Source organism: Thamnophis sirtalis, unplaced genomic scaffold (genome assembly GCF_051295495.1).
Source record: "Thamnophis sirtalis isolate CommonGarterSnake01/CBP01778 unplaced genomic scaffold, rThaSir2_p1.2 scaffold_6, whole genome shotgun sequence".
NCBI classification, from domain to species: Eukaryota; Metazoa; Chordata; class Lepidosauria; order Squamata; family Natricidae; genus Thamnophis; species Thamnophis sirtalis.
Window position 1 is genome coordinate 387,250 of NW_028261386.1, and position 21,795 is coordinate 409,044.

General features: G+C 46.5%; 1 protein-coding gene across 1 annotated transcript in view; it reads right to left on the minus strand.

The window, feature by feature from the left end:
- The window catches only part of TEX14 (testis expressed 14, intercellular bridge forming factor), an 85,720-nt gene that overhangs the window by 30,416 nt on the left and 33,509 nt on the right, over positions 1-21,795 (minus strand). The window contains 5 exon segments of the mRNA XM_087719104.1: positions 1,278-1,340; positions 4,925-5,006; positions 8,176-8,305; positions 15,915-16,037; positions 20,955-21,043. Of these exon segments, the coding sequence (XP_087575230.1) occupies positions 1,278-1,340; positions 4,925-5,006; positions 8,176-8,305; positions 15,915-16,037; positions 20,955-21,043 (487 nt within the window).

Consider the following 21,795-nt stretch of genomic DNA (forward strand, 5'->3'; position numbering starts at 1 on the left):
CGGGTGACTTTGGGCCAATCAACAGGTGGCTGTGAGTTCTAGTCCCTCCTAGGCCTGGAAAGCCAGCTGGGATCTGGGCCAATCAACAGGCGACTGTGAGTTCTAGTCCCTCCTTAGGCAAGGAAAGCCAGCTGGGTAATTCTGGGCCAATCAACAGGTGACTGTGAGTTCTAGTTCCACTTTAGGCAAGAAAGCCAGCTGGGTAATTCTGGGCCAATCATCAGGAGACTGGGAGTTCTAGTCTTAGGCATGAAAGCCAGGGGGTGACTTTGGGCCAGTCGCTCTCTTAGCCCAACCCACCTCACAGGGGTTGTCGTTGTGGGGGAAAACTGGAGGAGGAAAGAGGATGAAGCAGATTAGCCAGCTCAAGTGATCGATCCAAATAATAAAGGTGGACAATCAACCAAGCCAATAAAATACATTTGCAAATCTCCGGAGAACAATGGCATTCACTGGCGCAAAATTGGATCAAAAGCTGACTCCCCAGGCTGAATCTCCCTTTTTCCTCCACGAATGGCCTGTCACACCTGCGCTTCCTGTGCCCCTCCCTCCAGTGGTGGGTTTCAAAAGTTTTTAGAACCTCTTCTGTAGGTGTGGCCTGCTTTGTGGGAGTGGCTTGCCAGCCCATGTGACTGGGTGGGAGTGGCTTGGCAGTCCATGTGACCGGGTGGGAGGGGCTTGGCAGTCATGTGACTGGGTGGGCGTGGCCAATTTGTAAAATGTGGTGAAACTCACTTAACAACGCTCTTGCTTAGCAACCAAAATGTTGGCCCAGGAACTCTGGCATTGAAGTGTGCAAGTCTTAAAGCTGTCAAGTTACAAGACCCTTGCACCCCTAACCCTTTAGGAAAAAAAAAACCCAGCAGTGTTCAAAGTTGACAGCTTTAAGACTTGTGGACTTCAGCTCCCAGAATTCCTCCGCCAGTCATGTTGGCTCAGGAACTCTGGCATTGAAGCACACAAGTCTTAAAGCTGTTGAGTTACAAGACCCTTGCACCCCTAACCCTTTAGAAAAAAAAAACCCCAGCGGTGTTCAAACTTGACAGCTTTAAGACTTGTGGACTTCAACTCCCACAATTCCTCCTCTCGCTCTTCATCTTGATGATGTGCGGACGGGCGGGGGGGAGGCAGCTGGAACCGGTTCTAAACGGCACTGTAGATTTGTGGTACCTCTTCTATAGAAGAGCTTAGAACTGGCAGGAACCCGCCGCTGCCTCCCTCCCTCCTTCCCACCCACTGAAACCCACTCAGCTCCCAAGCAGCGAAAGAGTCCTTACGTGTCTTCTGCTCCAAACTCTCTCGCAGGCTCACCGAGACATCCGCGTTGCGCCACCCCGGGGCTGCAGGGGAATAAACACAAGACACGCCCTTAGCTGACGGTCGTAATGGAGGCCAGAATTACCAGGTTGTGTGGCGGGACGGCCGTTCAGTGGGTCAGCACTGACTGTGCCCGATGTTACGGCCTTTTTTCCCCCCCGCTGCAGTTGGGAGGCGAAGGCCGCCGCCGTTCAGTGCAGGGGTCCCCAACCTTGGCAACTTGACGACTTGTAGACTTTGATTCCCAGATTTTTGCTGAGGAATTCTGGGAATTGAAGTCCACATGTCATCAAGTTGCCAAGGTTGGAGAGCTCTGAGTTTAGTGGATCCCTTGTCCACCATGGCGGTGGAAACCAAACTACCGTATTTTTCGGAGTATAAGACGCACCTTTTCCCCACAAAAAAGAGGCTGAAAATCTGGGGCGTCTTATACACTGAATACAGCATTTTTTGCCTCCCAAAACCCCACCCCTTCACCAAAATGGCTGTGCATAGCCTTTAGGAGGCTTCCAGAGTGCTCCTGGGGGCTGGGCAGGGCAGACATGAGTGGAAAAAAAGGGCCATTTCTGCTCACTTTTGCCCCTGCAGCCCCCAGGAGCACTCTCTAAGCCTCCTAAAGGCTATGCATGCCATTTTTTGAGGGAAAAACAGGGCCGTTTTTGTGAAAAACGGCCCATTTTTGGAAGGTCTGCAGAGTGCAAAAAATTTTTTATTTAAATTTACCTCTACAGAATCTTGGTGCATCTTATACTCCGAAAAATACGGTAGTTTCCAGCTAGCCGCCCCCCCTCCCCAAAATGTTGTAACAAAGGTGAGACAATGCACATGGTCGTAAATGCAGGTCAGTTGCCAGGTGCTGGAAATGCGATGACGGGACCCCCCAAAAGACAGCCCCTTCCCACACACACGCCCCATCATCATCATGACCTTGAATCAGGAGGTCGGACGTAAGTTCAAGGAGTTCACACATGACTGGTCATACCCCGAGGACTATTTCAAAGTAATTCTCATAGCACCGTGATGGCCAACCAATGGCCCTCTGCGTCACCCAGCTTCACCAGCTGATATTCGGGTCTCTGTTATGCGTGTGGGAGACGTGCGCCCATGTACATGTGCCGGGGTGGGGGGAAGGCAGGGGGAAAGGCGCACCTTCCGTTTTTGGTCCCAGGTGGCTTCAGGGAAGCCTGCTAAGGCACAAAATGGGGCAGAGGGATTGCGCGCATATGCGTGGTAGTTGCACGCATACGCGTGGGGAAGGGGAGAATGTGGGGGTCATGTGTGCGTGCGATTTCGGCATGAAGAGCTGAGGTGGCGCAGTGGTTAAATGCAGCACTGCAGGCTACTTCAGCTGACTGCAGTTCTGCAGTTCGGCTGTTCAAACCTCACCGGCTCAGGGTTGACTCAGCCTTCCATCCTTCCGAGGTGGGTAAAATGAGGACCCGGATTGTGGGGGTGATATGCTGACTCTGTAAACCGCTTAGAGAGGGCTGAAAGCCCTATGAAGCGGTATATAAGTCTAACTGCTATGTGAGGAGAAAAAGGTTAGCCATCACTGTCATAGAATATTAGATTTTGTCTCATGTTGGCACATCGGAAACAGGCTCCAGCTGTTCTTCTGCCCCACTGATCTCCGACTCCGAAGGCAGCTGATAACTGGCATACGGCCCTGGCCCCCTCTCTGCCTCCGACACAGAGCCCTCGCCCGAGCCTTCCCCAGACTCCAGGACTGGCCCGGGTTCCTCCCCAACCCTCCTCACTGTCCGGATCTGCTGCCAGCTCCACCGGCGGGCCACAACAGTTAGTAATACAGCGTGGGATTTAATCTCTTTATGGTTATTTATTGTTAGGAAACATTTATGCTCCGTCTTCGTGAAACGGTACCCAAAGCGGCTGTAAAATAATTCTACAACAATCCATCTTCGGTACCCGAAGACAAAGAGAAAAACAAGGAAATGACACAGTGTTAAAATAACGCCAGCTATTTAGCAAGGTTAGCTAAAATCTTAACAAATACCTCCCCAAAATGTTGGATATGCGAATCGATACACGGAACACATTACCATTTATGGTGGACCTGTGAGGAGGCTAAAAATTTTTGGAAAAGGAACAAAAATTGGCTGGAGGCAAATAATGGGTTAAAATAGAATGGAAACCTGAAGGTTTTTTTTATTAGGGATTATGTCTGCAAAATACAAAAAAGAAATCCAGTATTTAATACTACATATAATTACGGCGACAGGGATTGCCTTTGCCCAGAAATGGAAAAACAAATTAACTCCAAGCGAAGATGAAATAATAAGCAAGGTTGTGGATTGTGGTGAAATGGACAAACTAACTAAAGAAATCCAAGGGAAAAGAAGAATCGGAATTCTACCAGATATGGGATAAATGATATATAGGTGGATGGAGGAAAGAAACAAGAATCAATGAAGGAATATAACAAAACTCAAAAAAACAAATAGTTATGAGTAAAATAAGAGGGTTGAGAAGGGTGAAATCCGAATGAAATACAACAGAAGGGGAAATAATATAAGGTGAGCGGTATCGATTGATGATTGCTATTAGAAAGAACAGGAAGCTCCTGTTCGTATTGTATAAATGTGATGTACGTCTAAAATAAAATAAAATATATTACTTTTATCTTTAATTCACACGATTATAAGATACTTTAGAAGGGGTTTGACAGAGGGCAGTGCCAGGTGTGGGCCCTGGGAAGTCGGGGGGGACTAGGGATGGGGATCTACGGGGGGTGGGTGGGTGGGTGCTAATATAGTTTCAATAAGAAGAACGCACTTGTATACGGTTGTTCTTTCTTTTTTTCTTTTCTTTCTTTATATTTTTTTCCTTGGTTTATTTTATTTTTTATTTTTTATTATATTATAGTTCAATATTAATAAATAAGAGTTGACTAAAGGAACACACCAAGGGGAGAGGTAGAGGGAAAGAGGAGGGAGGAGTAAGGAAGGAGTAAGGGGAATGTAAGGAGGGCGTAAGGGGAATGCTAGGAGGAAGGGGAGAAAGGAAGGTTTGAGGGGAAAGGGAAGTAGGGAAGGGGAGTGTTAGAGGGAGGAAATAGCAATAGCAGTAGACTTATATACCACTTCATAGGCCTTTCAGGCCTCTCTAAGCGGTTTACAGAGAGTCAGCATATTGCCCCCAACAATCTGGGTCCTCATTTTACCCACCTCGGAAGGATGGAAGGCTGAGTCAACCCTGAGCCGGTGAGGTTTGAACCGCTGACCTGCTGATCTAGCAGTAGCCTGCAGTGCTGCATTTAACCACTGTGCCAGGAAAGTTGGAGGTGGAAGATGGGGTGTATGGAGGATGGAAGTGTCAGGTGGGGTTGTGAATGATGATGAGTTGTGTTTTCTTTTTTATTTTATTTTATTTCTTTTCTTATAGCAAATATTCAGTATATAAGTGACTGTAAAATGGAATGTGAAAATGAATAAAATATATTTAAAAATAAAATAAAATAAAATAATAAAAAAAAACCCCAGAAGCAAAACACATAAAATGTTAAAATAACGCCAGCCCGTGTTTAAAAAAAAAAGAGAGAGATTTCCTCCGAAGGGCGAAGGCCTAAACATCAAACGAAAACTCCTACCCGTTTGCGGACGTAAACACGTCTCCCCTTGGCAGGTTGTCATGGATATAGTTCGTACCTGTCCCACAGGAACCCTCTCGTCCTACAGAATGTAATTAGGAAGATGCTCAGAGAACTTGAAATAAAGAGACCTCTTTAAAAAAAGGGGGGGGGAGAGAGACAAATACGCATTTATTTTTATTTTGTGTTATCGGAGTCTCTCTTGCTACGGGCCAGTTGCAAAGAGAATGTTTTTGAATTGGCCTCCCGGTCTTCTGCAAGATTGTTTTTTCAGGAGGGTGGGCTTCTTCCCCCCCCCATCCCCCTTAATAATTGCATTCGGAATCCCCCAGGGATGTTGAAATACTTACGAGCGCCAGCGAATATTAATACAGTTAGATGCCCGAGATTACCTTGTCTCTAATAAAGGAGGTGATTTGTAGCTCACATTTCGTGACCCGATTAGGTAACAACATCAGTGCTAGAAGGGAGGAGGGCATGGGAGGAGGAGGAGGAGGAGGAGGAGGAGGAGGAAGAGGAGGAGGAGGAGGAGGAAGACTGTGGGATCCTTGGTGGTCTCTGAGTTTGGTAGTTTTCGTGCAGACATTTCATGACCCAACTAGGTAATATCATCAGTTCTAGAATGGAGTGGGGTATGTGAGGAGAGGGAGGGGGAGGAGGAGGAGGAGAAGGAGGAGGGGGAGGAGGAGGAAGAGGAAGAGGAGGAGGAGGGGGAGGAGGAGGAGGGGGAGGAGGAGGAGGAGGAAAAAAAGAAGGACTGGGAGGCCCTTGGTGGTCTCCGAGCTTGGTAGTTTTCTTGCAGATGTTTAATGCCCCCACAAGGTAATATCATCAGTATTAGAAGGCAGGAGGGTATGGGAGGAGGAGGAAGGTGAGGAGGGGAAGAGGAGGAGGAGAAAAAGGACTGGGGGGGGGGGGCGTCTTTGGTGGTCTCCGAGCTTGGTAGTTTTCTTGCAGACATTTAATGACCCAACTGGGTAATATCATCAGTGCTAGAAGGGAGTGGGGTATGGGAGGAGGAGGAAGAGGAGGAGAGGAAGAGGAGAAAAAAGGACTGGGGGGGCGTCTTTGGTGGTCTCCGAGCTTGGTAGTTTTCTAGCCGAGCCGAGGTGGCGCAGTGGTTAAATGCAGCACTGCAGGCTACTGCTAGATCAGCAATTCAGCGGTTCAAATCTCACCGGCTCAGGGTTGACTCAGCCTTCCATCCTTCCGAGGTGGGTAAAATGAGGACCCAGATTGTTGGGGGCTGTATGCTGACTCTGTAAACCGCTTAGAGAGGGCTGAAAGGCCTATGAAGCGGTATATAAGTCTACTGCTATTGCTATCTTGCAGATGTTTAATGACCCAACTGGGTAATATCATCAGTGCTAGAAGGGAGTAGGGTATGGGAGGAGGAGGAAGAGGGGGAAAAAAAGACTGGGGGGTTCTTGGCGCTCTCTGAACTTGGTAGTTTCCTTCCAGATGTTTCACGACACAACTAGGTAACAACATCAGTGCTAGAAGAGAGTGGGGTGTGGGAGGAGGATTATTGGGACCAAGGACCCCACAGATCTCCTCTTCCTCCTCCTCCTCGCATATCCCACTCCCCTCATGACTGATGATGTTATCTAGTTGGGTAATGAAGTGTTTGCAAGGAAACAACCAACCTCAGAAAGGGCCAAATTTTCATCCTCTTCCTCCCCCCCTCCTTGTAAACGCCACCTTTTAGCACTGATGTTAGCTATGACCAATGAAACATCTGCAAGAAAATCGCCAAGCACAGAGAGCACCAAGGACCCCCCCCCAGTTCTCTTCCTTCACCCCATCTCCTCCTCCTCCTCATTTCCTCAACCCAGTGGTGAAATTCAAGACTTTTTTTACTAGTGGTTCTGTGGGCGTGGCTTGGTGGGTGTGGCAGGGGAAGGGTACTGCAAAATCCCCATTCCCACCCCACCACTCCTGGGACCAGCCGGAAGTGGTATTTGCCGGTTCTCCGAACTACTCAAAATTTCCCGCTGCCGGTTCTCCAGAACCTGCCGGAACCTGCTGGATTTCACCCCTGCCTCAACCCCTTCCCCGTTCTAGCACTGATGATGCGACCTAGCTTGGTAATGAAACGTTCTGCAAGAACGCAACCAAACTCAGAGAGCATCGAGGACTCCAAATTCCACTTTCCCACTTTGGTCATCAATGCTTCCCCAGAAAAAAACAATACAATACAATAGCAAAGTTGGAAGGGACCTTGGAGGTCTTCTAGTCCAACCCCATGGTTAGGCAGGAAACCCTGCATCACTTCAGTCAAATGGCTATCCAACATCTTCTTAAAAGACTTCCAGTGTTGGGGCATTCACAACTTCTGGAGGCAAGTAGTTCCACTGATTAATTGTTCTCACTGTCAGGAAATTTCTCCTCAGTTCTAGGTTGCTTCTCTCCTTGATTAGTTTCCACCCATTGCTTCTTGTTCTGCCCTCAGGTGTCTTGGAGAATAGCTTGACTCCCTCTTCTTTGTGGCAACCCCTGAGATATCGGAAGACTGCTATCATGTCTCCCCTGGTTCTTCTTTTCGTTAAACTAGACATCCCCAGTTCCTGCAACCGTTCTTCATATGTTTTAGCCTCCAGTCCCCTAATCCTCTTTCTTGCTCTTCTCTGCACTCTTTCTAGAGTCTCCACATCTTTTCTACACCGTGGTGACCAAAACTGAATGCAGGATTCCAAGTGTGGCCTTACCAAGGCCTTATAAAGTGATATTAAAGAAGCGATTAAACTTACTGTATTTTAGGAAAAGCTTAGGTTGATTTATTATTCCCCCATCGCTCACAGAAATGACCTGAATTGTTCTAAGCACAAGTAGAGCTCGACTTACGGCCATAAATAAGCCCTTACTTCCGTTGCTAAGCGAGACAATTGTTAAGTGAGCTCTGCCCCGTTTTACGACCTTTCTGGCCACAGCTGTTAAGTGAATCACTGCAGTCGTTACGTTACGAACACAGTTGTTAAGCGAATATGGCTTCCCCGTTGACTTTGTTGGCCAAGAAGGTCGCAAAAGTTGATTGTGTGACCCCCTGGGACACTGCAACCGTCATAAATTTGAGTCACTTGTCAAGGGACCCAATTCTGATCACGTGACCTGGGGATGCTGCAAAAGATTGTATGAGCGAAAAATGGTCATGTCACTTTTTCCATTGCTACTGTAATTTCACTCACATGGTTGTAACTTGTAATTAAGACGAGTTAATATTGCATGCACGCATACAAAAAAAAATTCCTTACTCTGCCCTGAATTGATGGGATGTGCTTTCTGACTCCAGATTCCTTGATGTTTTTTCAACTTTTCCTTCTGCCCGGAAATTTCCTCTGTTCTTCCTAAAATATCGTCTTCTTTTTCCTCAGCTGTTGAATACTAAAAGGATAAATCAAGAGTTTCTCAACAGGGAAGAATTGAGTTGTCTCAACGAAGCTTCAACCCTGGAACACGAGATGACTTATTGTTCGTATATTTATTCATTTTTATTATGGTTATAATTATTTATTTTTTAAAATGCAAATAATACAAACACAGTACATGTACATCTAAATACGAAAAGAAGAAAAAAGAAAAAAAACTAATATTACACAATTCCCTCACCACCACCACCCCCGAGGACCTTTTCCTCCTCCCTTATATTTCTTCGTCTTTAACAACTAAAAGATATACAATATATTCCAATTGTGCCCTTTTCCCCTCCAAAACAACATATATTCTTGAGTAGGTTTATTCCCTTTGCCTTCCACCAGCACTGATTTTATAAAATCCCCCCCATATTTCATTATAATTGTTTGCTTTAAACATCCCTTTCTTAAATTTAATTTCTACTGTTAATTTATCATTTGTTGTCATACTCCAGATGTCACTGTACCACTTGTTTCTTTGAATATCCCAATTTCGTCCCCAATATTTAGCCATCACTAATCCAGCTGCCATGATCAAATTTACAATCACTTCCTTTTTTTTTGTTTCATTTATATCCTGTTTTTCCACCAGCAGCAGTAATGCAATTCTCTGTGACATGTCTAAATTTACATTCAAAAGTACTCTAATATAATTATTCTTATTTGCTCAACGTGAATGTCATTATTTACTCTCTGGCACAATGAACTCTGCCCAATATTAATACCAAACCATTTTGTCCTGGAAGGGACCGGTTAGAGATGGATCGTCAGGGAGAAAAATCTATGTATGTGTTGTTGGGAGTTGGGAATGTCTTCCTTTGAAAAGTTTTTTTATTTTTATTTCTCATACATACATTCACAAATATACAATGTCATAACTATTATTAATAATATGTGTTATCTTTTGTCATTTATAACAATCCATTCCTCCTCCTAAAACTAAAAAATATAATCAAGATTGCTTTCCTGCCATCCCATACACCCATCTTGTTTTACAACAACCCTACTTCTCCTTCCCTCCCCTTTTCTCCTTCCCTCCCTTCTTCTCTCCTTTCTTCTTTCCTCCTCTCCTTTCCCTTCTCTTTTTCCCCTTCCTCTCCCTCACTCCTCCTCTCTTCTTCCCTTTCCTACCCTCTTTCCTACTCTTACTGTCCCTCCATATCTTCCTCTCCTTTTCCCTTTCTTCTTTAGGAGTTGGGAGTGTCTTGATGGCAGATAATCAATCAATCCATCGGTCGATCGATCAATCAATCAATCACCTCAACCTAGCGTTCTCCGTTCGCCAGTTCATGAGTCCTCCAAATTAGGAGTTGAAAGAAGTCAAAGAGGCTTTAGGATACGTTGATCTACAGATCATGATAGCATCAAATAACTTCATAGAAATGCCTCATAGGAATCTCAGCCCAACTCACCTTACAGGGTCGTTGTAGGGAAGAAAGGGAGGAGGAAGGCGTATTAATTATGCTCACTGGCTCGAGTCATTTGTAAAAGAAAGTGAGGAAGGAAGGAAGGAAGGAAGGAAGGAAGGAAGGAAGGAAGGAAGGAAGGAAGGAAGGAAGGAGAAAGAGAGAGGAGAGTGAAGGAAGGGAGGGAAAGAAAGAAGGAGAGAGGAAGGAAAGGAAGGATAAAAAAGAGGGGAGGTAAAGAATGGAGGGAGGAAGGAAAGAGAGAAGGAAGGAAAGAAAAGGAGAGAGGAAAGAAGGAGGTAAGAGAGGAAGGGAGGGAGGGAGGGAAGGAAGGAGGGAGGGAGGAGAAAGAAGGAGCGAAGGGGGGAAGGAGTAATGGAGACAGAGAAGGAGGGAGGAGAAAGAAGGAAGGAAGGGGGGAAGGAGTAACGGAGACAGAGAAGGAGGGAGGGAGGAGAAAGAAGGAAGGAAGGAAGGGAAGAAAGAGAGAATGAAGGGAGGGAGCCAAAGAAGGGAGAGAGGGAGGAATAAGGGAGGGAGGGAGGAAGGGAAGAAAGAAAGAAAGAAAGAAAGAAAGAAAGAAAGAAAGAAAGAAAGAAAGAAGGAAGGGAGCCAGAGAAGGGAGGAAGGAAGGTAGGAAGGTAAATTATCTACTATAATTTCCATACTGCCCAGAAAGGAATCTGAGGAAAAAGAGCAGCTATCAAGTGGGGTGCAAATAAAGGATCTCCTGGATTGGGAGACCTAATTAATTGGCCGGGACCAACCCTGGACCAACAGAGGTAACCCAACATTTTAGCTTCTCATCTGGCGCTCTCCAAGGTCCTGACGGTGGCCAGTTTACTGGCAAAGAACCCGTACTTTCATTTTCTCTCTGGGAACTCTCCAGGGTCCTGAAGGGCATGCTACGATCACAATTTCTGATGCTAAGTATGTCTGTTGTTAAGTGAGCTACATCCGATTTTACAACCTTTTTTGTCACAGTTGTTAAGCGAATCACTGCAGCTATTAAGTGGATCACATGCTCATTAAGTGAATTTGGCGTCCCTCATTCATTTTGCTTGTCGGAAGCTGGCTGGCTCAGGAACTCTGGGAATTGACGTCCACAGGTCTTAAAGCGGCCATAGTTGCCCACCCTGCCCCAGGAATTCTGGGAGTTGAAGTCTCCAGGCCTTAAAGAGGTTCGTGGGGCCGATCATAGGCCAAATGGTAGGGCGCAGTACTGGAAATGACGCCCCGCCAAGTGGAAGCGCAGAAACCTCCGGATGTATTGGCAAGTGTAAGTAGGCCTCCTTGATGTCGATGGAGGCGAGGAGATCGCCTTGGCGAATGCTGGCAAGAACACTCTTGAGTGATTGCATTTTGAATTTTGGGTACTTGAGGTAGAAGTTGAACCGTTTCAAGTCTAGGATGGCCCGCCATCCTCCCGAGGTCCTGGGAACTAGGAAGAGTATGGAATAAAAACCTAGACCCTCCTGCCCTTTTGGCACCTGTTCTATGGCTTTTTTTGTTGTTGTTGTTCAAAAGTTTTATTTCTTTTCAAACAAACATTTCATCATTCCTCAATCAGTAAGACATCGGAGTACCATTTTTTGTGTGTCAAAATAGTTCTAGTTTATCACCAAATTCTTGTCTAGCCTAATGTATGCCCCTCCCTCCCTCCACCCTCCCCCCCCAACCCCCTCCTCCTTCCCCCCCCCCGACTTCCCAGAACCCATATACGGTATGGATTTTTAACAAACACAGTCTAAAATCTATTGAGAAAAAAGAAATAAAGAAATTAATGACATCTCTACATTGACCTTAGCTTCTTCTTGCTGAGCTAACTTTAAACAATTTAAATCATTTCTGATCTTCAGCATAGGCTAACTGGAATTTCTTGGTCCCGTATTTATTTTGTATATAGTCAATCCATTTTTTCCAGTCTCGTTTATATCTCTCATTTGAGTGATCTTTAAGATATGCCGATATTTTAGCCATCTCGGCTAAGTTTGTAACTTTCAATGTCCATTCTTGAGTTGTAGGCAAGTCTTCCTTCTTCCAGTATTGCGCCACCAACAGTCTTGCTGCCGTTATTAGGTGCAGAACCAAATTAGTCTCTACCACTGTAAAGTCAGTACATATACCTAGTAAGAATAACTGAGGAGTAAACTTTATCCTTCTTTTAAAGATATTTTGCATAATCCACCTGTTCTATGGCTTTGATGGAGATGAGATGCTGGATTTCTGTGTCCATCAGGTGCCGCTTTACCTGGCACCCTGGGTACCGAGCATCTGAGAAACTCTCGGGGGAATGGCCAGGAACTTCAGAGTGAGGCCCAGCCTCACAGTCTGAAGAGCCCAGGCGTCTGAAGTTGTGGTTTTTCATTGGTGGGCAAAGGTAGTTAAGTGCCCGCCAATAAGGCCACCCTCTAGCGAGTCGCCGGTACCTACGAAAGGACCGGTTGTTGGCACCATGAAAGGGCCGCTGGGCCTGGTCCTGCTGTTGGTGCTGGTTTCTACCTCTGTCCCTAGTATTGCTTCTGTCTGAAACCTGTCCTGGGACTGAGAAAAGGATCTATTTGATAGAGGGGTGTAGGGGAGGGATGAGTACCCCGACTCCCCAATACGAAAGGGCTGCCTTCGAGGATACGGTTGTTGCCTCCGATCCGTGCGCCTAGCAGTCGAAGGGAGCACTTTTTGCTTGTCCCTCATCTCAATCAGTATAGGATCCAGCGCTGCTCCTTCATGGTACTGGATCTGGGTACTTGAGAGACCGCCTGCTGCCAATTACCTCCCAAAGACCCATTAGATCACACAGGGTTGGCCTCCTCCGGGTTCCGTCTACTAGCCAATGCCACCTGGCTACTACCCGGGGGAGGGCCTTCTCTGTGGCAGCTCCGGCCCTCTGGAACGAACTCCCCGCAGGGATTCGGACCCTCACCTCTCTCCAGGCCTTCCGAGAAGCCGTCAAAACCTGGCTGTGCCGGCAGGCCTGGGGTTGATGAGTTCCCCTCCCCTCTCGACTTGTGTGGTTGTGTGATTCTTGCTTATTTTAATTATCTGTATTCTGTTTTATGTTCCCCCTTTTTCCCTTTTTGAATTGTTCGCCGCCCTGAGTCCTTCCCGGAGAAGGGCGGCATATAAATAATAAAATTCAATTCAATTCAATTCCGAAGAGGGAACCGCCATGTTAAACTAGGTTGAAAGGGCTCAAGATCACATTCAATGAAAGACCAAATGCCGATTGCAATCGAAGCAGGTGGCCCCAAGAGATCAAACTTGTGCACCAGTAGAATGGTGGCGAACCGACCTCCGTGGAGCAATGAATCTGGTGATTTTACATCACTGAGGGCAGGAAAATGAAACCATGCCCAGCCGGACTGTTTTTCGGCGAGAAATGGGCCCCAAAATGGCCACCGCAACCAACAGCGGGGACGGGAAATTCAAATTGCCGAGGGAAAATGGCCACCGCCAGAATGGAGAACGCCAGCCTCATAACTTGCCAGTGACTGCAGCCGCGGCTTCCAGAGGCTCTCGGTGGTCATGGTAAAAACAGGGAACCCAGCCATATGGCGATGGGGGGGGGTCCAGGTTCCGCACATCACAAGGCAACCTCGGGGAGGTGGCGGGCAGCGGTTAGAGCAGCCAGCGCAGGGCGGCGAACCGATTCCCAACTGCGGCAAGACAAACGAAGGTGGCGAACCGACCTTCCAACAAATAACACCGAAGCGACCTCGCCTCCAAGAAGAAGGGTTCCCTGGCCCCAAAGGTTCCAGGAACGCTAAGATCCGATTGCCACTATAAACCGAAAAGGAAAGGAACCTATTTGCAGAGATATCAAACGCTCCGTATAAGGAGCTCAGGCTGTTGAAGGGAATCCAAGCTGAATCATAAGAATGATGCATTTGTCTAATAACCTAGAATGTTTTTGCATCTCTTTAGGCTGGACTGAGTTAAAAAACTGGACTATCCAGTCAGAGGAGGCGTGGCCATCAGTTTGCATAACTCAGTCTCTAGGCTAATGGACAAAGTTAACCTGTTCTGACCCCCCCCCTCTGTCCGGTGATTAACGCCAACACAGGCTTACTGATAGCCACACTTTATTCACAACAATTACTCACAGGCAAAACATTGGCAGCAACTCAGACTCCCACAGACAAGAGATACAATACAAACAAGAGCTTCTCCAGCTAGTTTGAACGGTTGTGTCCTGCAAAAGGACTCCTCCCAAAGTCTCTTCTTATATACTCTCTTGGGAGGGGCCAAGCCACAACCACCTGGGCTTGATTATCTCTTATGAGTCTGTCTCCGTAACTGTTGCCTCCGTTTCTCCGCCCTTCGTTGCCTGGCGTCAAGGACAAACTCCCTTTGATCTTCCCTACTGCTCCATGCCTCAGGCGCCTCCTGGTGGCCAAGCAGCCTCTCTGGTCCCTGCTCGGAGTCTGAACCCTGCCCAGGGTCCTCCACATCTTCCATAGCCGACTCACAGAATCACTTGCTATTGGAGTCCATCGGCAGCTCCAACGGCTCCTGTTGGGCCACAACATTAACCCATGCTTGGATTCCCTAAGCAGCGCATAGAAGAACCAGAGTTTTCACCACCCTAAGGATGATCTCCTCTTTTCCCTCTCTCTATATATTTGTCCTTTTTCTCTCTCTTTTTTTAAAATAGGCTCAAAATTTAGTTAATTGATCAAGATATTAATTTATACAAGAATATCAAGAAAATTGTAAATAAAGGTAAATCAGGGGAGCAAAAGGGGAGAAGAGAAACAGGAAGAGGTGGAAAGGACGGGAAAAAAGCATTGACTTCCGACTCCTTTTGTTGCAATACAGATAGTCCTCGAGTTACAACAGTCCGCTTAGTGACTGTTTGAAGTGCCAATGGCGCTGAAAAAGTGACTTGCGACCATTTTTCACACTTAGTGACCATAGCAGCATCTCCCACGGTCATGTGATTTATGTTCGGATGCTTGACCACTGACTCGTATTTCGTTCCCCTTTTCCGATCTTCTGACAAGCCGTGTCCGAAAGGAAACCAGATTCACTTAACAACCGCGTGACTAATTTAACAACCGCAGTGATTCACTTACCAACGGTGGCAAGAGCGGTCATAAAACGGTCATAACAAAAGAGCAAAGACAAGAGGAAAACACAACCACGTCCCTAACTGAGCCACGGCGAGCGATCCATTTAACAACGGCTGTAAGAACGGTCATAAAATGGGGCAAAAACTCACCAAGTATCTCACTTAGCAATGTCAATTTTGGGGTCAGTTGCGGTCGTACGTGGAGGACGACTTGTAGAATCAGGTCATAACATGAAACCTTGACTTTTTACTTTTAGGTCTTTGTTCTGGCCCCCACTTAGCCCGTTCCAAAACTACAGCCACACGAAGCTTGCCAAAGAATGTCTTTATCAGTCCCGGCTCAAGCTGGCTGCGAGCCCAAAATAAACATAGATAAAGTCTCTGGCAAAAAGTTACACAGCAAATGCAAAAACAAAACTCTTACAGCAAACCAGGTTTACAGAAAGCAAATCACTTATCCAAGTGCCCCTTTGAATCACTAACTCGAACAGGAACGGAACTGAGCTCACGAACAAACAAACGACGAACGTTGACTTCTGCAACTAAGGCGTGGCACCATCAGTCTTTTATCTGCAGATAAAAGAGCCAAGGTGGCGCAGTGGTTAAATGCAGCACTGCAGGCTACTGCTAGATCAGCAGTTCAGCGGTTCAAATCCCACCGGCTCAGGGTTGACTCAGCCTTCCATCCTTCCGAGGTGGGTAAAATGAGGACCCAGATTGTTGGGGGCAATATGCTGACTCTCTGTAAACCACTTAGAGAGGGCTGAAAGCCCTATGAAGCGGTATATAAGTCTAACTGCTATTGCTATTGCAGGAGAAGACCCCAACGAGCAACAGCTGCTCATTATCCCGCATCCCGAAACAACTCACAGGTTTCTGCTGAGTCACAACAGGTATTCATATAAACTAAGCATTTCTAGGGCACCAAACCTAACCAATCGGCAAAAACCCAAACCAGAGTTTCATATTCCCCACCACCACCACCTCAGGCACAAAGTCCAGGAATGGTTTCCAAGTAGAAACAAAATTAGTCACGTTCTTTCCTTTCATCAAAGCAGTCAATTTAAGCCATCTTGGCTAACTACACCAACTTTTTCTCTTACTTCCAATTCTGAAAGCTCGGGAGGAGCAGAACTACCCAAAAAGTAGTCGGTGTCCGGAGTGAAAAACTCCTCGGATACGTTAAGGGATGTCGATGTTGAGTGGGTCACCTCTTCCAGATGCTCCTGTAAGAGGGACAGAAATTAAGACGTTATATCTTTAGGATAGGAAGAATAGGATAGGAAGGAGGAAAATATTTATTCTGTTACTTCCCCCATATCTGTTTAGTTAGTATTCCACCGGTCAGGCCTGCAGCCATCTTTCCTTGTGGATCTTTGGCCTGCCACACTTTCTATTCTTCTACTATGCCTTTTCTATTGTGGGAAAATGGGAGCTGGGGAGTGTATGGAGTTAGATGATAGGTAGCCATAACAACATTTCTTTCTAGAAAGCCAAGGTCATCTTTTTGTCTTTGCACCTCTGCACCTGACCGGAACTGGATGGGTGGAACTGCCAGCATGGCGGTGGGAAATTGGACCATGGGATGGACTTGATGGGTGTGGGGGCAAGATCTTGAACTTTCAACTGGGTGGGGGAAACCGGGAAGCTTTCAGATGTGGGTTTTCCCAGATGTGCCAACATGGCTCTCTTCATAAATTGGAACTTTGAGCAATACTTTGCCTCGGACTCTTGATTTAATTTTGGATGCTATTTGGAAGCCTGACACCACCTTTCCTTTGAGACTCAAGACAGTCCAACTTACAACCTCGATTAGGACCAGAATTTCTGTTGCTAAGCGAGACAGTTGTTAAGTGAGTCACACCTAATGTTATTACCTTTTTCTGGCGGGGTTGTTAAGCAAATCGCCACCGTTGTTAAGTGAACCATGCGGTCCTTAAGCAAGTCCATCTTCCTCCCCCCACCCAATTGTGTTTAACGATTTCCATCGTTAAGCTAGGCGGTTGTTGAGCGAGCTACTCCTCGTTTTACGACCTTTTTTTTTTTTAAACAGCCGCTGCAGCTGCTAAACAAATCGTGTGGCTGTTAAGGGAACCTCCCTTGACGTTGCTTGTCTGAAACCAGCTGGGACGGTCGTAAGTAGCAAACACATGACCCCGGCATGCTGAAACCGTCGTAAGGACATGCCAGTTGCCAAACCTCCAAATTCTGATCCTGTGGTTTTGGGGGCGTGGCAACGGTTGTAAATGTGGGGACTGTCCGGAAGGGCCTTTTTTTCAGTGCTGTTGCCACTCTGAATGGTTACTAAGTGAATTGTCGTTAAACCGAGGACTGCTAAGGAAGTAGTTCACTGCTTATTTATCATAGCGGAGGTGACACAGCTGCCAACTCAGACCATCAATCAGTAAACTACATTCCAAGGATGCAGCCACGAATGCTAACAGGGTCAACCATTTGTATACAAACTGAGAATATTCCCTAGCGGTACTGATGATGTTCTCTGGTTGGGTGATGAAAAGTCTGTAAGAAAATCAAGGATCCCACAGGCCTCTCCTCCCTCTGTAAACCCCCCTCTCTTCTAGCACTGATGATGTTGCCTATTTGGGTCAATAAATATCTCCCAGAAAACCACCAAGGAAGCCACATCCATCTATCTAACCTCTCTCCCTCTCTCTGTCTTTCTCTCTCTCTCTGCCTTTCTGTGTCTCTTGCTCTGTCTCTCTTTCTCTCTGTGTTTTTCTGTGTCTGTGTCTGTCTCTCTCTCTCTGTCTTTCTCTCTGTGTGTGTCTTTCTCTGTCTCTCTGTCTTTTCCTCTCTCTGTCTTTTTTCTCCTCTCTCCCTGTCTTTCTCTGTGTGTGTCTTTCTCTCTGCCTTTCTAAGTCTCTTGCTCTCTGTCTCTCTCTGTCTTTCTCTCTCTGTGTCTTTCTGTCTGTGTCTTTTCATCTCTCTGTGTGTCTTTCTTTCCCTCTGTCTCTCTGTCTCTGTCTTTCTGTCTTTCTCTCTGTGTCTTTCTCTCTCTGTCTCTCCGTCTTTCCCTCCCTGTGTGTCTTTCTCTCTGTGTGTGTCTTTCTCTCTGCCTTTCTGTGTCTCTTGCTCTGTCTCTCTCTCTGTCTCTCTCTGTCTTTCTCTCTGTGTGTCTCTCTCTTTCTCTCTCTCTTTCTTTCCCTCTGTCTGTCTTTCTCTCTGTCTTTCTCTCTCTGTCTTTCTGTCTGTGTCTTTCTGTCTTTCTCTCTATGTGTCTTTCTTTCCCTCTGTCTGTCTTTTTCTCTGTCTGTCTCTGTCTTTCTCTCAGTGTCTTTCTCTCTGTGTGTCTCTCTCTTTCTCTCTCTCTTTCTTTCCCTCTGCCTGTCTTTGTCTCTCTCTGTCTTTCTCTCTCAGTGTCTTTCTCTCTGTGTGTCTCTCTCTCTTTCTCTGTCTGTGTCTTTCTGTCTTTCTCTCTGTGTGTCTTTCTTTCCCTCTGTCTGTCTTTTTCTCCCTCTCTGTCTCTCTGTCTTTCTCTCTTTGTGTCTTTCTCTCTCTGTCTTTCCCTTCTGTGTCTTTTTCTGTCTCTCTCTCTCTGTCTTTCTCTCTGTGTCTGTGTCTCTCTCTTTCTCTGTGTGTGTGTCTTCCCATCTCTCTGTGTGTCTTTCTCTCTCTCTCTCTCTCTGTCTTTCCCTCTCTCTGTGTCTTTCTCTGTGTGTCTTTCTCTCTGTCTCTCTCTCTGTCGCTATATCTCTGTCTTTTTCTTTTTCTCTGTCTCTCTCTGTGTCTCTCTCTCTCTCTCTCTCTGTGTCTTTCTTTCTAAGACTAATGAAGGAATCACCAAGAACTGCCCCACCAACTCTAACAGGATAGGCAACTCATTTCTATGTCAACAGAGACCAAACCCCACTTCCTAGTTGCACTGATGATGTTACCTAGCTGGCTCATGAAATGTGTACAAGAAAACAGCCACGCTCAGAAAGTACCAAGGACCCCCCAGTCCTCTTCCTCCCTTCTCCTCCTCTTCTCCACAAACCCCGCTCCTTTCTAGCACTGATGAGGTTACCTAGTTAACGAAACGTCTGTAAGAAAACAACCAAGCTTGGAGGGCACCAAGGACGTTCTAACCTTTGTTAGAAAGGTCTCCCCTCTAGAGAGATTTTACTGACAACCTTTCGCTCAAACGCTTTGCTTTGATCCAAAGCACCAGCTGTGAAAAACTGTTCGCCTGTTTCCGAGCGGGATTGCATTAAAATATTATCTCCGGAATGGCTTAAATAGGAGTGGGATTCAGCCGATTGGGACCGGTTCAGGCGAACCAGATGTTAATTTTACATCTGGTTTGTCGAAGCGGTAGTGGCAAGCACTGTATGCCCCCCCCCGCACACCCTGCCCCTCCCAGGGGTCTCCAAGTGCCAGGTAAGTGTAGGGTCTGCGTGGAGGCTCTGGGAGGGCGAAAAACCGGCATCCCGGAAGTTCCAGATGTCAGGCCTGCAGCCATCTTTTCTTTTGTGTCTTTGGCCTGCCACACTTTCTATTCTTCTACTATGCGTTTTCTATTGTGGGAAAATGGGACGGGGGATCGTACGGAGTTAGATGATAGGCAGCCATAACAACATTCTTTCCAGAAAGCAAAGGTCATCCTTTGTCTTTGCACTTCTGCACCTGACCCAGTGGTGGGATTCAAATAATTTAACAACCGGTTCTCTGCCCTAATGACCACCTAGGTAGGTGGGGCTCGGTGGTCATGTGACTGGGTGGGCGTGGCCAACTCAGGTTGATGAACGCTTCGCCTTAGCTGTTACAATGTAATAAGGGTTAACTGGAGAGGCAGTTTCTGTAAGCAGGGCAACAAAGATTAGGCTGGAAACAACACTAGAATGTTTCCTTCCTGCCTTCCTTACAGGATTAGCCTTGTAAAGTGGGGAAAAAACAAAAGGAGATTTCTTCCAACAATTGGTTCTCTGAACTACTTAGAAAGTTACCAATAAAAAGCAATGAAAGAATAGAACAACTCTCAAAAATAATAATTATGAGTAAAACAAGGGGGTCATGATTGGTGAAATCAAATCAGGATGATAGCTGGCATATAGATTGTAGAATGATAGAGAAAAAAGGAAATGATATGAAAAAAGGACTTGTGGAAATAACACCCTCAAGAAAACATAAACTGGATTTGAAAGAGACACCTATAACAATAGAAAAAGAAAGGACGGGAAGAAGGAAGGAGGGGAGGAAGGAAGGAGGGAATGGAGGGACGAAGGAAAGGAAAGAAGTGGAGGGTGAAGAGTGAGAGAGAGAAGGAGAGATAGTAGGAGAGGAAGAAGAAATGTGGAAGAGAGGTAGGAGAAGAAAGAAGTAAGGAGAGGTGGGTGGAAGGGAGAGAAAGAGAAGGAGAGGAGGGAGGAAGAGAGAAAAAGAGGAGAGAGGGTAGGAAGGAGAAGAAAGAGGGCAGAAATAGGGAAGAAGTAAGGAGAGGTAGGGGAAGAAGAAAGAGGTAGTGAGAGGTGGGTGGGAGGGAGAGAAAGAGTGTTTATGTGTTCTGTTGACGTGCTATTAAAAAAAAAAAAAAGTTACCAACCGGTTCTCCCGAATAGGTGCGAACTGGCTGAATCCTACCACTGACCTGACCGAAACTGGATGGGTGGAAGCTGCCAGCATGGCAGTGGGAGATTGAGCCATGGGATGGGCTTGTGGGTGGGGGGGCAAGATCTTGAACTTTCAACTGGGTGGGGAAAACCGGGAAGCTTTCAGATTCGGGTTTCCCCAGATGTGCCAACGTGGCTCTCTTCATCAATTAGAACTTTGAGCAATACTTTGCCTCAGACTCTGATTTAATTTTGGATGCTGTTTGGAACACTGACCAGTTTCCGGCCTCCAAGGGGGCCACTGGAGCCTGGGGGAGGCCATTTTCGCCCTCCTGTTTTTGCCCTTCCTCCCCGGGGAACACCTCCGGAGCCTGAGGAGGGCAAAAAATAGGCCTTGGTGCAGGAGTCCGAATAGTCTACACGCACCATGGCCATGCCCACCCAGCAATTGGGCAGAGAATCGGTTGCTAATATTTTTCAACCCCAGGCTTAAACTCTAGTTTTATTTTGCTCAATGATCTGGATCGGGACTGGCCAATTGGACCAAGAATTATTGCTTAATGATTCAGCAGTCGAAGGAGCAAAAAGCCATACCCGGCAAGAATCCTCCGACGGAAGCGAAAGGAAAACCGGCTTGCGTGGCGCTGCACCAGTCTCGCAGGCTGGAACCGAACTGTCTCTTCCTAATAATAAATTAAGACAACGTGAAATGGAACGTCGACACCCCAGAGAAAGGAGGAGGGAGGGATGAGGGTCGGAATTAGCATGCAGAGGGGAAAAAAACCGGGGTTTCTTGGACGAAGGAAAGGCTGGGAAAAGAAATAAGACCGAAAACGCCAACAGGGGCTGATTTGGCGGGGAGGATGATAGCAATTAAACAGCTGATCCGCAGAGCCAAACTCCCTCTTCTCCCCTCCAAATTATCCTTTTTAAAGGAGAGGGGATAAAGCATCTCCAATAAATGCATTTTGTAAAAACGGTCTCTGAAAAAATATTCCATCCTTTTTTGTTTTTTGGTTCTCCCGGGAGGCAGAGCAGCGAATCCGCTCGCCTACCGAAAGCGCCAGGAAGATGGAACATACCCAGAACGTTAAAATTGCTAGACAACCTCTCTCGAACGCACACCAATTATGTCCAAGGCAATTTGCGTTCCTGCTCTTTAGCCATTTTATTTAGTCTTCTTCCCGGGGAAGGGGTGAGCAATTCACAGCACAACAGCAGCAATTTGCTGCTTCTTGTTCAACGGTTACCCATAGGGTAGGGTTTAAAACAAACAAACAAACAAAGGATTAAGATGCGCTGGGTTGTGAATTTAATTTTAAAAAAAGAAAAAAACGCCATCTTAATAGTTTTGAAGAATAACCCAAGGGGGTGAACAGAACGAATCTTCCTTCCTCCTCTTATTTTACTTCTCAACAACAAGCCAGCGAGGTGG